Source organism: Pempheris klunzingeri, chromosome 10 (assembly GCF_042242105.1).
Source record: "Pempheris klunzingeri isolate RE-2024b chromosome 10, fPemKlu1.hap1, whole genome shotgun sequence".
Classification (NCBI taxonomy): Eukaryota; Metazoa; Chordata; class Actinopteri; order Acropomatiformes; family Pempheridae; genus Pempheris; species Pempheris klunzingeri.
The window spans coordinates 1240002-1255000 of NC_092021.1; the positions used below are offsets into that span (position 1 = coordinate 1240002).

Genomic DNA, 14999 nt, shown 5'->3' on the forward strand with positions numbered 1-14999 from the left:
TACCGCTAAATGCTGTTAGAGAGCATTAGCAGAACATTAAGAGAATTCAGAGGACGTGAAAGCACTGCCTGCTGATGGCCAAGCCGTACCCGGAGCATTCACAAACCACACTGGAAGGAAAACATTGTGTGTAGGCCTGTGAGTGTTTGTGTGAGGTTGAAATAGAGACAAAACGGCGTACTGTGTGTGTGTGTGTGTGTGTTTGAGGCTGGGTCGCACAAATCAATCCCAACCGGCCGTCCTGTGCAGGAAATCGAAGGGAAATTTAAGCCGGGCTGATTGCTGTGACACTATTTGGCTGGCTCCTCTCGATGTTTAATAGAGACACTCTCCGGCTCTCTTTTTCTTCTCTCTTTCTTCTTTCTACCATCACATACTGTTTCCCATTCTCACGGGCGACCATCCCCTGCTCACTGTCTCTCATTTGCCGGCACTCCAAGTTACACATCCGTCACCTCCTACTGGATTGTTCTGAATAACGTCAGAGCTCAGTGTGGATCTATAGTTTAATCTACAAGTAAGAGTAAACAAAACAGCCACGAGTTAATGAATCATTGAAAGAAATGTCTTTAGGAGCTCAGTGACTATACTGAGTCCTCCCCTCCATGTTTTGATGAAGGTCCAACAAACTTAATTTCATCTTCCTATTGCTTGTTAAAGGAGCGTGTATGTGTGGAGAATCAAGAGTCAGACGCTGCTGTTCTGGCTCTCCATCTCTCTGTCTTTACTTTATGAATATGAGAGGACCTCATTGTAGGGAATAGTGAGCGCTGAGTGGAGAGGCTCTCACTGCCTTCATACATATACATTCAACCAAGTACACGTGTATGCAAACGCAGGAACGGACTGAGACGTGTGCACACGTACGTACGTACGTATGCACTCACGGGACAACACTAGCAAAACTGGAACAAAAGGATATGCAGATGGTGCTCAACCTCGCGTGTCACCCCCCCTTTACCCTTAACACCCCACTTCTCTGTTCTTTCACAGCCGATGTTCGTCATTCACAGTATTTATTTTTGGTCCAACCGTGCTAAAATTAAGTTTGACTGGCCTGAGTCAGTACAGAATGACATAAAAGCATATAGATACAGACTGATATTTATTCTGTGCAGCTTTAATGGCAAACAGTTGGATTAGATTCCCACTGACAGTGATTCAACCTGAGGGGGCACGGGCCCATGTTTCGATGATACCAGTGTAATCAGCAGACATCCGCATAATGGATAATGGATAACGGATATCAGAGCCAAGACTTCCTTCTTCTGGGCTAATCGGTTGATCTCTATAAACAGCTGTCTGCATATGAATGCAAATAGAACATTTTAAAAGTTAATAAAAAGCTACATGGATAGCGATAGGTTCCCAGACTGAATTTCAGCCAGTGCATTCTGCCTCTTTTACTCTCCACGTGGACTGTTGCTCAAACATGATCAATACTACTAGGGCTGCAAAAAGAGCTAGTGACGAGATGTAGACCGACAAGGGTTAAAACAGCATCATGTAAGAGACCTGTGTGGTGTTTGTGTGTGCTACCTACCTTCGCAGGAGAGGCCGTGAGACGTAACCCCAGACAAGCTGTCTTTACAGACGTTGCAAAAGGTGGGCCGTGCATGGGAGCAGGCGTACCAGTTGTGCATCCCTGAGAAATGTTCCACATTAAACTGTGCCGTCTGGCAAAGGAGAGGTTAAAACAGGTTGGCAGCACTGGGATGACAGTCACAGAGAGGCAAGCACATTGCACTACATCATGACAATAAACACACAACGACATATCTACTTACAAATAACTGCATATTAATGGTATAACATGACAAATAAGGATAACCAGAAAAAATGTCAAACATTTGTCCACATGTTTCCGGCAGCAGACCCAAATCAACAGTTTTCCTCATTCACGTCAGTCATCCCTTGTGTATCAGCTCTCCCTCGTAATAACACTAGACTTTCCCCTAAGGACTGGCATACGGAAAGAAGGCAGCAGGATTTCACAGGAGAACCTTCTGCTAGCTGACGGTCATTAGTGCGACTCTACTGCTCCCTGATTTTGCAAAGCGACACCTGGTCAGGAAAACTGGATGCTTCTACACACAGTAGAGTATTAGAGTATTAGAGTATAGTAGAGTATATGGACACAGCCCACTGTGGAGCGCAAGCTCATGTGAAAATTGTACTGTACAAATGTGGGCGTTGCGTCTGCAGTAGCTGGCACAACCCTGGATGCAGTTTGTGTTTCATAAGTAAGACTGTAACAGGTCCTTAAAATCTGGGACACTCTGCTTCTTACAGTGCTGCATAAGAGAACACAGTAGGCTAATTAAATGCAGTTGTGTTGACATCTTGGTAGTGGTGTGTGTGCACATGTGTGTGCTCTGTAGTGTGCGAGCTCTGGGGGTGCTGCTGCATTGCAGTGCAGTAAGGGGGTGAGGGATGGGGTCTTATATAAGATTTCCCTCCCAAATGAAAGCCATTAAAATGCAGTAGTGCTGTCTTCCTGCACTCCCCTCCTCCCTGTGCTCGCCACAACCTATCAACACATCGTCCCAGATTCATATTTCTCTTACATCTTCCGCTGACAGTCAAGTATTCTATCTGGTTGTGGTCCATCTGATGCAAAAAAAAAACATCACAATGGCACACAAGTCGTCAGAAACGCTGTCCTGGTTAATAAAAACAAGCGGTAAAATGGTGACTGGACGGCGGACACAGTCGCTCCCGGTGTGAATGTCTGTACTGAACCTTTGCTGACTGTAGAGTTGTACACCTGTGACTGTACATGTGCAGCCATGCGTGTATGTGTGTGTTTGCTGGTGCTTTGGGGCTCTGAATCAGAACATGAGAGTGTTGCTTCTGCAAAAACAACTTCTTGGATCCCCAGGTGCCTTCAGTATACTGGATATCATGCCACACAACATGTATTTCCAATACACCTCACACACCCGTCTGGGCTCATCACTAGTTTGTCTGTGATAACCAGACAATACTAACAGGATACATTCTCTTCTGTGAACATCCTTAGGTAAGAGTATTTGGTAGAAACAGCAACGTTACCGTCAAAGTCTCCAAAAGAGGCTGCACCTCATCACAGATCTATTGTTCCTGCAGCACTATCTCTTAACACTCCCCACCTCGCTCTTGTGCCTCTTCTCCTTTCCCCCACCTCACACACCTCACACACCTCACACACACACATTTGCCTCAGAAAAGGGTCCTTACCTCGTAATGCTCTCTGGACTGGACGGATTTCAGCGAGCTGATCCAGTCCTCCATCTCTTTCCTGTTCTCAGCACAGAGGATGAGCCTTCGGAACGGAGTGATCACCTGGAGGGAGAGTGAGGGGATGCGTGAGTGACTGAGACAGATCCTGTAGCTAGAAAGAGAGAGACATGTTTCAGTGCTTTCCTCCTCAGCCTGCGGTGCCACTGAGAGGAGAAAGCGCTCGGCTCTGTCTTTAAGGGACAGGATGGATGAGAAGCCCCCTCCCTCTCTCTCTCCCTCTCTCTCTCTCTCTGTGTCTCTCTCATTAACTCTAGCTCACTCAACCCCTAACACCTTCTCTTTTCCTTAGCTCCAGCATTTTCTCTCTCTCTCTTCCTCTTGCTCTTAGCTCTTCATGTTGCTTTGAGGCAGATATGTGCTGACAGGCGAAGCGCCTCAGTAAAGGCTAAGAGCCCCCCCCCCCTTGTACTCTCTCTATGTGAGAGTGTGTATATGTGTGTTTAAAGGACAGTCTCCCAGTAGATAACCCCACAGACATACAGCAGCCTTTCAACACCCCATCACTTATTTATGCCCCCTCATCTCCTCTTTCTCTTCATCTCTTTCTAACTCAGTGTTATCGCTGTTCACCTTAGAGAGAGAAGTGAGGCTGAATACAGGCACACACACACACACACACACACACACACACACACACACACACACACACACTGGTTAAAATTATACATACAAAAACACATGTTCAAGCAGGAGGAAAAGGAAAAAAGAGGTCCTCTAAAGAGACATGATGCATGTTTTAATTGAGTGAAATATTCCTTACTACTGTCACAGAAGTCTTTTCATCGTCTGTTATCTTCTCATTAACTCTTACTGAGGACAGGCGAAGGTTTCTCTCACTCACCGATTCAACCTGGCTGCGGTTTCCGATTAAACATGCGACTTCACAACGCCCACACATTAGATTTCCGATGCATTTCTCTTCGCTGCAATGGACATGCACTGGCTCCTTAAATTCAGTTCCATCTCGAAGAAGCGACACTTTAAAATTCAATCTGCACGAGTCAAAACAATTTTACCGCTCCTCCTCAGTTCACCAGAACAAAACCTCAACGAGGGCTTTGAGTAAACAGATGCAAAAGAGAGGAGACAGATGAGGAGCAGACTGACACATTTATTACAGGGCAGTTGGATTTGCATTCATTTTTGAGGAGGGAAATGTGAAAACTCTGGAGGGTAATGAATCTCCCATGTTGTGGTCTGTTTGTTGTCTTACTGTGTGCTGAACACAGTTTGTTGTGTTTCTGATTCTCCTACAAAGCGCTCATTGATTTTTCGACACACCAATTCAGGTCAACTATTCACCATAATTTGAGGCCATACGATTTCCCTCACTGTTCTCACTGTTTCACTCCATTCTTCTTTGATTAGTGGATGTGTGTTTAGTCTTCATGATGCGTGGATTGTACAGTTACACGTTTATCCAATTATTGCCAAAATAGGCGCAATTCAGTTACAGAAGGAACCTCCTCTGCAGCTGAATGCTGTGTTCTCTTTCCCATGAATGATTCAGTGACAAAGTAAATCAGTGTTTTGGAGGGATATTCCTCTCTCCTCCACATCTCCCCCTCTTTCTGTTCTTGGGCCTGTTGAGGCAGGCAGCACCAGAGTCTTACATGGCAGGTGCATAACAATCATCCACGTCACCACGAGTACACATGCATGCATTGTGTGCAGTGGCCATGAGTGTATGTTGGAGGTTCAGGGTCACGGGGGAGCTGGAGCCAATCCCAGCTGACTTCGGGCGAGAGGCGGGGTCACCCTGGACTGGTCGCCAGCCAATCACAGGGCCGACAGAGACAACCACTCACTTTCAGAGTCACCAATTAACCTAACCTGCATGTCTTTGGATTGTGGGAGGAAGCCGGAGTACCTGGAGAGAACCCACGCTAGCACAGGGAGAGCATGAGAACTCCACACAGAAAGACCCCAGGTTCAAACCGGGATTCGAACCTGGAAACTTCTTGCTGTGAGGCAACTATGTGGTATATGTAATATATCCATCCATGACCGCTTATTCCTCAGGGTCGCGGGGGGGCTTTGGACAAGAGACCATTTGTGCTCACACTGACACCTACAGACAACTTAGAGTCACCAATTAACCACAGGGAGAACATGTAAGCTCCACACAGAAACCACCATATATATATCTATATATATATATATATACACTACTCACTAAAAGTTAGGGATATTCAGCTTTCAGGTGAAATTTCAGGATGAACCTAAAATGCATTCTAACCTTTCCAGGTGAACTTAATGTGACCTTCTCTAAACCTTTGAATGCACATGTCCAACTGTTCAGTGTTTCAGTACTTTCTGCACCAGCTGCTGTTCTCTAACAAGAAGCTTAACAGCAACATTCACAACAGGTTTGATCCATGAATCCACCAATACATTTCCTGCTTCAGTTAGAATTGGTATTTAAACAGTCCTCCTCATCCTGCTGTTCACATTCTGACATCATGAGACCAAGACGACACCTAACAGTTGATCAGCAGCACCTCAACACTGGAGGCTTCAAACAGGAAGTCCTCAGACGGAGGTGTTCACTGAGCTTAGAGGGTCACAGAGTGTCATCAGGAGGTTGGAACAGTGATACAGAGACTGGAAGAGTCACAGAAAGGAGAGGAGTGGACGTCCTTTGGCCACATCCCAATTTATTGAGACACTGAACATGTTTTGTTGTGGTATACCCACCACTGTTGTTAGACTTTCTTCAAATACATTGTTTGAGATGAATAAAATGACCATTGCATGCTTCTACTTAAATGCCCTACTTTCATGATATAATATCACTGTAGCATTCACTTTTTACATTTTCCATATATTTCACCTGAAAGTCGAATATCCCTAACTTTTTGTGAGTAGTGTATATATATATAGTCACATGACTCCTTCATCGGAACATACACAAACCTTTTCAAAAGCTGCTCACACACCTTTTTCTCATCAATAAGAAAATATGTGACTCCTAGCTGCAGCAGTTTCAGCCTATTTCGCAGTGACAAAAGCAAGAAAATGATACAGCAAATGTGCATTTTAACAGCCGTGGCTGCTGTATGCATTTCCCCTGCCTTTTCATAACGTTCTTCTCAGTTTCCAGTTTGTGAGACTGACAGAGATGTCTCTGTGGGAAAAATGCAGACCAGCAATTTGGCTAAATGCTTAACCGAGGCAGCATTTTTCCACAGTGAATAGAGGTATTGTCATTTCATTCAACTGTCGTGCACAAAATCTTGAATTTCCAAGTTTGAAAGTAACTTTGAGCATCCATTATAACTTTAACTCAAACGTATCTGAGCGGGCGCAACACTGCTGAACTGTCCATGCATCCTAGTCTTAGATGAGGCAGCTCCTCTGCTGCTCAACTATTTTAGAAAATCAAATGATTTAATAAAAGGACAATGAAGGTGACATATTTGTTACCAGTCTGGGACAGGGCAAACACATTGCTTTTGTTTATTTTATTATTACATATTTGGAAATATCCCACAAAGAGAAGGTGTATGGAGCCACAATACAGGCTGTAGCACTGTGAATCAAAAACTATTAGTTCTAATCAATCTAAGTGATAATTATCAGAATTTTTCACAATATTTTTCTGCGTGGCATCTTCAGCCTGAAACTCCCTCCCAACAACCAGTTCCGTGATCAATCACCTTAATCACTCAATCCATCCCAAGACCTCTAATCAATATCTGCTTATGTCTGAGTATTGAACAGCGTGTTCCGGAAAAAAAAACAGAACACAAAACAAGTCATGCCCTCTCTCCATGAATGATGTATGTGAGTATGAACAATGTGTGGGCGTGCTTCTAGAGTCCGTTTATTGCCTCTGTTGTCCACCATTGATATGAAGGCCAATCACATTAGCATTCTGCCGTCTTATTTAAGTAAGTGGAGACAGCAACTCCCAAATTACTGTGTGTGTGTGTGTGTGTGTGTGTGTGTGTTGTGAGAAACTGCCCTCAGGTGCTAGTGAGTGTGTGTGTGTGTGTGTGTGTGTTTGTGTGTCCGTAGTTCATAGTTCACTCTCAAACAATCAGCCATTTACAATCCTTGAGCAGAGTACGACAAGAGTAAATCTGTTGTTTTCCCTCTCTTTCTCTCTTCTCTTGCTAACTCTCTCTTCAGAGGATTCTATGTTTTTCACAGCCATTAATCACAATGCAGTTTTTTTCACCAGGAACAGCAGGGATTAGTGTGTGTGTGTGTGTGTGTGTGTGTGTGTGTGTGTGTGTGTGTGTGTGTGTGCATGTACATGGGCAAATTGATCCCTTTGGACATAGATCATCCTGTCTCTCTGCCGGTGTACTGTGTCCATGTGTGCATGTCCATGTGTGCATGTCTTTGTGTGTGTGTGTGTGTGTGTGTGTGTGTGTGTGTCTTGGGTTTGGAATGTGGTAGTGATAAGATTGGTTGCCAAGGGAAACAGGAACGGCTGCTTCCAAAAATGGCTCTAGGCATCCCTAAAGTGTAGAAAACCTTTCTTGATGACTGACCTTTGGAGCTGAATAAATCAGATGTGTAATGACAAGTGACAACAAGAAGTGGCTCTTTGATCAGCATCTACATCTCTAAATGATGAGAGCATGTAATCACGAGCCTCTTCAGTGTTATTTTTAGTAGAGCGGCAATCACCAAAGAATAACTGATAGTGAGGGACACCCGTCACTGTTTACATGCACACACACACACACACACACACACACACACACATACACATGCACACTCACACACACACACACACACATACACATGCACTCTCACACACAGGCACATGGACCCTGCATCCACTGGGAGCTACAGCACTGAGGTGCAACCGAACCGTCACAGCTGCTCACTCCCTGCAACGCTCACGCTTGCACAGCGATTGGCAGCTTTTGTACAAACAGTTCATATTAACAACACAACAAATCAGAGCGCTGATGCAAGCACACGATTCAAAGTCGATCTGCATTTCCTTGAGATTCATTTCATGGATTTAAAGTGGACAAAAATAAGTGAGCCAATCCAATAAGCGCGAGTGAGTCAGTGAGAGAGGTGGTGCATCCCTGCAGAGTCTGTAATGAGTTTAGGGTTTGGGTTGGGCTGAGCTCTCCCTCACGTGGACTTCAAGGTGCTCCCTCACACAGCGCTACATCACAGCCTCGTCGTACATTTACACAGGCTCCTTTTCAACACACGAGTCAACTAAAGCAAGATGTGAACACTGACTGGATCAACTGCTGACATTTTATGCTAACATTCACTTGCACATCAGTCATGACAAAGCCGTGCCACCACTAACACAAGCACATGCAAACATTTCCAGAGACTGTTGTTTCCAAGTTTGTCTATTTGCTTTATTCCATTCTCTACCTAGTAAAATTCAATTCTAGTGACATGTAAGTATTCCCTATGTGTCTGGTAGGTCCAAATCCCTCTAGCACCCACTCTGTGTGACAACACAGACATGCACTCTGCAGGCGTGTGCAGAGCTCCTACATGAATGAGCAAAAATTTGTGAACAGCTTAGCACTGGCGTGAGTCAATCACTCATAGCAACAACCTGCATATAGGACGCCAGTAGCATCACTCATCCTCAGAGGGCTGACAGACAGACAGACAGACAGACAGACAACATCCAGAGGCCAAGCAGACGGGCAGAGGCAGACTGGTAATGACTCTGCACACAGCAAAGCGCTGCATTGCTTCCTCTGCAGTGGTCTCTCTCCCTCAGTCATGATCGCACAACCTGTCTAACGAAGCCCGGTCTCCCCCCCGTCGGTGTGCGTGACTGCGTCATGGCTGATGCATTACAGAGATTTGCATGTGCAGGTGAACTACTATTCAGCACGTCACATTACCTTTGGTTTTATGTTTCACGACTCCGTCTCGGTCTGCCCCGTCTGTTGTGCCTTCATTTCCTCACCGCTCTTCCTCTTTTCCTCTGCATCCGTCTTTCCTCCCCCTCTTCCCGGTGCTCACTCGTGCCTCAACCTCGCTCTACCTCTCTCTTCTCTTTTCCCGGGGGACTATGTGTGCGAGTGCAGTTAGTGATGGTGTGACATCACCACAGGATTTCCTCTGCTGCACTACCTTGCCGTGTCTTTCCCTTCGCCATCTTAAACTGCAGTCATTCCCAATCAATCATTAATGCAACGTGCTCTATTTCTGTCAAGCCCCTCTCTCTAGTTTATAGTTACTTCTCTTGTTGTATCTTTGTCTCCATTCTCACCCCCCTCCCCTTCTTTCACTCCCTCCTTCACTCTCTCTCGCCATCATTGTCTTGGCTTTGGGAACGGAGGGTAGCTGTCTCAAGTCCAGCATGTACCAGACGACACAGAGCGTCTGCTGGTAACTGGAGAGGTGCAAGTTCACCTCTGAGGCTCTGCTGAGGTCTTCTCGAGCAAGGCACCTAGAGCCAAACTGCTAACTGCGACACATCACACTGGCATTTCTCCTCATCACTTCCATGTGTATCAGTGTGTGCTCAGACCATTGGCTATGTCTCTGTGTACAATTACTAGCACACGGAAAAAAAACGGGAAAATATACTACTACTACTACTACTGATAGTAATAATAATGATAATAATGATAATATATTGTTAAACCTTTATCATAGAGTGTTTATGAACCCAGCAACAAACACACAAAGTCACGACTGTTTCTGCTGCACACACACATGCAGCAGGCACGTGCAGTCTTATTTATGAATATGGCAGCCGCTAAGCCGTCTCAGGCACTCAGTGAAGCGTTTCAAGGCATTGCTAAAAATAGCCGCGTGCTCTCCTGCACACTCCCTCCTCCTCCAGGATTCTTATTATAGCAACACCCAGGGAGAGCGGAGACATTTATAGCAAGGACAGGGCACCACTATTGTAGCTCCTTTTCTGTCTGTTTTCATCGTCATGGCTCATAATACTTGTGTTCATTTCCCTTCACCGCCCACACACGCTCTTCCAGCTCAGCTGCTCATTCCTTTCCCAAACAAGCATCCATTCAAAGAGACATCGCTCGTTTTCTCCAAACGGATGTGCCATGACGAGCAGCATGTGACAAAAACGTAAGGATTGGAATGTATGAAACCATCATCTAAATATAACTAGGACTGACATTTTCATGTGCACACGATGCTAGGTGAATCAGTGTCCCTGAAGGGCAAATCCTGATGGATCTCCAGCTGAATGCGTAATGGCTGTGACTGAAGTGAGCCTTCTTTAGAAAACAAAAGGACCTGCTGTAAATATAGAATTAAAGGGACTCAATGGGACAAGTGTAACATGTCGTAAAAGTCGGTCAAGCTACCTTAAATCATTCCTGGGACTTTGTTCAATGCTAAGAATCTGATCTATAAAGTCTAACAGGAGAGGAGTTCTGCAGAAACATCTAATCAAAGTTAACACCACCACTGGCAAAGTCCGACAGGACTGGAGAGTTAAACATCAGATCTCTGCCATCCAAAGCTGTTTTAGTAAATGATCTGATATCAGACCACCATATTGATTTATTGTGTCTGACTGAGTATGTTAGCCTTAATGAAGCCACTCCCCCCCAGTCATATTAATACTTATACTTATAATATTAAGCTTATTAATCAAGCCCAGACCTAAACTCAACTATAATTCATTTAAAAGCCTTGATCTTAGTCTCTCTCATCCAAACTGGAAAACACTGAAGCCAGTCTTATTAGTTATAATGTACCGCCCTCTGTACTCTGAATTCTTAACTGAGTTCTCAGAGTTTCTATCAGATTTAGTCCTCAGTGCAGATCAAGTAATTCTAGTAGGTGACTTTAATATTCATGTGGACGATGATAATGATGGTCTGGTCATCTCATTATTGGACTCAATGGGCTTCTCCCAGAGTGTAGATGGACCCACTCACTGCTTTAACCACACTCTTGACCTTGTTCTGGTATATGGTGTAGAAACTGAACAGTTAACATCTTCCCACATAACTCTGTTCTATCGGACCATTACCTGATAACTTCTCATTTCTTGTTACTGGACTATGAACCTTATGACAAAAATGTTCTCACTAGATGCTTATCTGAAAGTGCTGCTGCCAAATTTAAGGAAGTGATTCCATCAGTATTTAAACCAATGCCGTGTCTCCATACACGCTTTGGCGCCACTATCATAATTTAGCAGCTTAGTTTAGCAAAGAGACTGAAAACAGGATTAAGCAGGTAGTCTGGCGCTGGCCAAAGGTAACAAAACCAACCTTTGGGAGGCACCAGACGATCTCTTGGCTGGGACTAACACCTCCCTGGTGTCTCCGCTGATTGCCTACTCCTGTCTGTCGGAGAAATAGTCTATTATCACCTCACTTTCTGTATAGACTTTGTTCCCTCCAGACAGAGCTGCTCTTTGTTCCGTGTTTCCAGTCTTCATGCTAAGCTAACTGGATTTGGGCTGTAGTTTCACATTAAACAGACAGACATGGAACTGCTGTTGATCTTCTAATCTAGCTCTCCACCTGAAAGACAAAGCAAGTTTCCCAAAATACCATTCCTTTAAGAAAACAAATCCACATTTTCAACACTATCAGACCAAGAAACTTAAAAAGTAAAATGTCATTTCTGTTCTGTGGCTCAGAAACTGCAACATGTCAGTCATCCAGACCTCCAACCCTTGAATCAACCAAAACACGACGACCCAGAGTCTGAATATCCAAACACTGCGCTGCAGACTTGATGTTAGTGTGATGCTGCCTTGGATCTCGCCACAGACACCCACCGTGTTGGTGTGTGTGCTTGGTATGAAGACAGAAGGATGCACTCACTGTAAAGCTGTTGTTGACATTCTTTGTGCTGGATTCTGCGACGCTGGCATCCGATAGGTCCACCTCGTCAAAGATAAGGGACTGCAGAAAAAGGAGACAAGGAGAGAGAGAAAAGAGAGAGAACAGAGGGCACAAGGGAGTGAGCCTTTGAACCATATTGTCAATACTGAACTTATCTTATTGCTACTTATACTAGAGGATTAAGAGTACTGTGACTGGCTGTGAGATGTCTTGTCCGGCCACAGCAAAGCAGGCTTAAAATGAACTTCTTAGTATAAAATGGAAGCTACTGTGAGAGATATGAAAAGAGCAGCATTTAAAATGACAAAAAATACAAACTGATATCAAATACGGAACCATAAATCTTATCTTATCTATTGTTGGTCCATTATGAGGAGCTGCAAGCTTCAGATAATGCAAGACTTCCCAGATACTTCTCCAGGCTGCAAAATGACACTAATGAGTGTGATCTATATCCTGTAATTTAGTGAAAATGAGACAATGTAAAGGGAAGCTTGATTGCAGGGTTTAGTAAAAATAAAGGAAACAGCAGAAGCCGATGTTCTGACCCACACGCGTCAGGGAGGGCAACAAATTTAAACTTGGTAGACCATTTGGTAGGTTATTGTCACGATGGGGGATGTGGAAAATGTCACCTGTCATCCTGTGAGATCTCAATATTTTGTACTCATATGAAAAGAAACCAAATTGTTATTCATCTCCCAGTTTGATATGAGGCTGGATCAAAATACCAACTAATGCCTTTAATGTACTCTTTTTTTCTCAAGTCAACTTCAACTGAAGCCACGACTGAGACAGGTGGAATACCTTAATGGTTGTTTTAAATATACTCATGGGTATGTCTGTTATTTTGTTGTTTTTACACAACTTGTATTTAAAAACATCATTTTTATCAATGTTGTGGCTGCTTTCATATTTTATTTTACAGGGGATTGAAGGCCAGTGGGGGTTTTGGTATGACCTTTCTTTAAACCTGCAGAGCACCTACATACTGTGTGCTGGCCACATTGGCTATTAGACCAAACATCTCCGTTGTCACAAAGCATCATAGACAGTATGGATTTAGAGGCTGGCTGACTTCATGTGAAGGCACTCAAATCCACCGTTCACCTTCTGTCTGTTCCTCGTGTTTCTGTCTGCAGTCATCCTCTTCTAATGAAACCTCAGCAGCGACTTCAAGCAGCCAGTCAGATAACACGCGTACGTCTTATACCTCACCTCCGAGTCTCTTCAGATATTTATGTTACTTCTGCATTTGTATTATATCGTGGTTTGTGCCTTTTGCAGAAAATGTTTCTCTGAGCAATTATATAATTAAATTTATTATAGAAATCAAGCACCACATTTCTTCATTAGAGAGAAGTTTAGAATCCTCTGTAGTTGGGAGATCTATAAAAGTGAAACATTACGGCCTTAATAACTTCCTTAATAAACTACTAAAACAGGATAGAAATGATTTGTGCCAACTTATTAGACTGATGTCCATTGGGATGGACAGCAAATTCTGACAGAAGTCATGAAAACAATCTTCATCTTCAACTTCACTTTGAATATGATGAATTTAGGCCGTTAGCATCACTTCCACTTCAAGACTCCGGGGTCAACATGGACAGAAATGACTATTTGAAAGGCAAACATCCTGTTTTGTCTGCCAGGCTGGTCTTCTGTCCTGCCTCACTCTGTCGACTTATAGGTCGAATCTTGTATTTTCTTATCTAGTCGAGTCCATTCAGTTGCTGGGCAGAAGTCTGTTTTTGAAAAAGTGCATTTTCACTGGCTGAAATCAGTTCATGTTTGATGTTAATGTAACGTTGTAATGTAGATTATTGCAATGAGGGGGTCTGAGGGGGTAAATAAAGAGTCCAATTTGTCTCGCCCTCTGAAGGATAGCTCAGTTTGTGTCATCACTTCACCACAACACAGCTACACTATAAACCTGCGCTGCAGTGTGGACCTCCCTCTTCAGTTTCCTTTGTTTTGACCCTGTACTGAAATGACAATCGTGCAATCAACAGGACAGTGAATGTTGATATGTTTTACTGAATCTCTATGTGGTAGAGGAGCTGGGGGCCAACAGACAGACAGAGAGGGCCAAACAGCCAGAGTCTACAAACAGGAACATGATATCCTAACAGAGCCGTGAAGCGTAAGGCACCCAGCTGAGCTTTTAAAGAGCCGCAGGCCAAAAACCAATGCAGTCAAAGGAATGCCCTCTGATTGTGTGTGTGTGTGTGTGTGTGTGTGTGTGTGTGTGTGTGTGTGTGGGAGGAGTGAGCTGCTGCAGCTGTCAGAGGGAATGCCCAGTTAATGATGCTCTCCCCAGGCCTGGCTGGAGAGGGACACCAGCCAAAGCTTACTGTGTGTGTGTGTGTGTGTGTGGGGGGGGCGAGTACGAATGGCATGCCAACACAAACGGTGCCCCCCCCTCACAGCGAACCGCTGCTTCACATGTGCATATGTATTTGTGTGATTACTTTCTACAATGCTTTTGACACACTCTCTCACACCACCACCCCAACACACACACACACACACACACACACTTGTATATGTGGGCACACACACTTAACTGTCTTGGGGGAAGCTGTAATGAAAGCTGACAGTGAATGGTGGACAAAAGCAAGCACCCTGACCCTCTGTTACCCATAGATCCAGAGCTTAGCTTAGCAACTGCATCTCAGCAACCTCAGCAAGCCTCCTTTCCTCTGTCCTTCCTTTCCTCTCTCCTTGTTTGACATTGTTTGTCCTTGTAGTTATTACGTCTTGTTTTACTGTTTCTACTGAAATGTTGTGGAGCACAATCCATTCATTCAAAGACTTAGTGATCTTTAATTTTTTCACTTTGTATGTTCAAAAGAGGAAGGAGAGGGGAGGAGCTTTTGGAACAAACTGTGGTGAGAGCTGAGATGTAGCCTCCCTGATAGA

The 14999-nt window shown here is 44.2% G+C and overlaps 1 protein-coding gene across 1 annotated transcript in view; it reads right to left on the minus strand.

Moving 5' to 3' along the window:
• dgkh (diacylglycerol kinase, eta) overlaps positions 1 to 14999 on the minus strand; it is a 47763-nt gene that overhangs the window by 21753 nt on the left and 11011 nt on the right. Inside the window, exons 3-5 of the mRNA XM_070837625.1 lie at positions 12054 to 12134; positions 3220 to 3324; positions 1544 to 1676 (exon numbers count right to left, since the gene is read on the minus strand). Of these exons, the coding sequence (XP_070693726.1) occupies positions 1544 to 1676; positions 3220 to 3324; positions 12054 to 12134 (319 nt within the window). The remainder of the gene's footprint in view (positions 1 to 1543; positions 1677 to 3219; positions 3325 to 12053; positions 12135 to 14999) is intronic.